A 1,759-nucleotide genomic window follows, 5' to 3' on the forward strand; every position below is an offset into this window, starting at 1 on the left:
TTTGCGGCTGCATCACTGATGACAGAGATTTTACAGCAGGTTTATATTTCGTGACCTTCAGAGATATGCACAAGCTACTACTTTCATCCGTCAGGCTACTCTTATTACAGACTTAACAAAATTCATCACTGAGAACAAAGATTCACAAGCGTATGTGGATGAAACCAAAACACTGGTCAGATCTAGGAAGGCAGGGAGAGTTAAGACAGAGCCATAGAAATTGCTCTTCCCCTCTCTTGTCAATCCATGTCTATGGTTTTTAAGATATCTTGACTTGTTATGAAAATTATTTATCTAAGATGCACCTTCACTGAATTTATCTGAAAACTGAAAAAGTCGATATTAAGAAAAAAATTGTAAATGGAAGATTATAAGAGAGGGTTTCGCGTGCCAGCAAAAGTTACTGGTGTGCCATGTTTGGCACGCATGCCAGGGGTTGCCCACCCCTGCTCTAGAGTTTTAGGCACTTAACCTCTGTGTTGTCCTGCTTTTTGTGAACATGTTGTGTGTATTTTCTGCTTTAAGGTGAGATTGATAACTCTAGTGCCAGTCATGAAAGAGCTTGTATAGGCTTACAAAAGTAATGCTAATATTCGGGTAGGGCAAAAGTAGGTTTATAATTGTATGGAAAAGAATAAACTCTGTGTTCCACCCACTCACAACAGTAAACCTACTTTCACCCCACCCTGTATGAGGCTGCGAATCATGTGTTTCTCAAGGAACACTATTCTCCCAAACCCTCCCGAGTTCTATAATAAAAGTTTCTGTAAATGACAGTATATTTTAGTTTATTGAAGGCTCTGAGAAGTCATAAAGCAAAGAAACATGTAACTCTTTTTAACTCATTATTTCCCATATTTAACCAGAGAGCCCCCTTTTTTCACATAACATTTCTTAATATCACATGGAATATTTAATGCTCTATAGAAAGTTTCTGTGGAACACATGGTTAGGTCTAGAAACAGACATTATTTGAAGTGATTTTAATGCATCTAGTTGCTTTGGGGTCCTTAATTTGATTTATATTTCTATTCACTTGCGATAGGTAACATTGGGCATGTTTTAAAAAGTGAGGTTTTTTATGGAATAAATTAATACTTGGTAGTAGTGGAGTTCACATGGCTTTTAAGCATTGTGTATGGTTGGAAAATTGCCTCACCCTAGGATTAATGAAGTATCATAGCAGGGAAATTAATAAGTGAGCAAATATATGTATTTGCCTTCATATGTCTTTTGTTTCCTTAGGTCTTATCATGGTTTTGGCTGGAGCCTCTGAATTTGATCCTCAGTATAATAAAGATGCCACAAGCAGACCAACAGATAATATTCTAATACCTCAGGTTAGTCCTATCTCCTACATTCCTTGATAAGCATTTACATATTAAAGTTAATGCTTTTTTTTAGATGTGTATTTTTGAATAATTATTTTATTTATTCTAGCTAATCAGAGAAATTGGCAGCATTAATTTAAAGAAGAATGAACCTCCACTTACATGTCCATATAGTCTGAAGGCGAGAGTTCTTTTACTGTGTCATCTTGCTAGAATGAAAATTCCTGAGACCCTTGAAGAAGGTATTTGTGATACGCGGATTTTTTTTTTTTTTTTTTTTTGAAATCTTTATTGTTCAGATTATTACATTTGTTCCTCTTTTTCCCCCCATAACTCCCCTCCACCCAGTTCCCACCCTACCCTCTGCCCTTCCCCCCCCATTGTCGTCCTCATCCATAGGTGTACGATTTTTGTCCAGTCTCTTCCCG

At 36.8% G+C, this 1,759-nt stretch overlaps 1 protein-coding gene across 1 annotated transcript in view; it reads left to right on the forward strand.

The window, feature by feature from the left end:
* Positions 1 to 1,759, forward strand: part of SEC63 (SEC63 homolog, protein translocation regulator) — a 53,547-nt gene that overhangs the window by 22,041 nt on the left and 29,747 nt on the right. Inside the window, exons 9-10 of the mRNA XM_006777247.2 lie at positions 1,246 to 1,340; positions 1,441 to 1,573. Of these exons, the coding sequence (XP_006777310.1) occupies positions 1,246 to 1,340; positions 1,441 to 1,573 (228 nt within the window). The remainder of the gene's footprint in view (positions 1 to 1,245; positions 1,341 to 1,440; positions 1,574 to 1,759) is intronic.

The sequence above is a fragment of the Myotis davidii genome, unplaced genomic scaffold, assembly GCF_000327345.1.
Source record: "Myotis davidii unplaced genomic scaffold, ASM32734v1 scaffold68, whole genome shotgun sequence".
In the NCBI taxonomy this organism is placed as follows: domain Eukaryota; kingdom Metazoa; phylum Chordata; class Mammalia; order Chiroptera; family Vespertilionidae; genus Myotis; species Myotis davidii.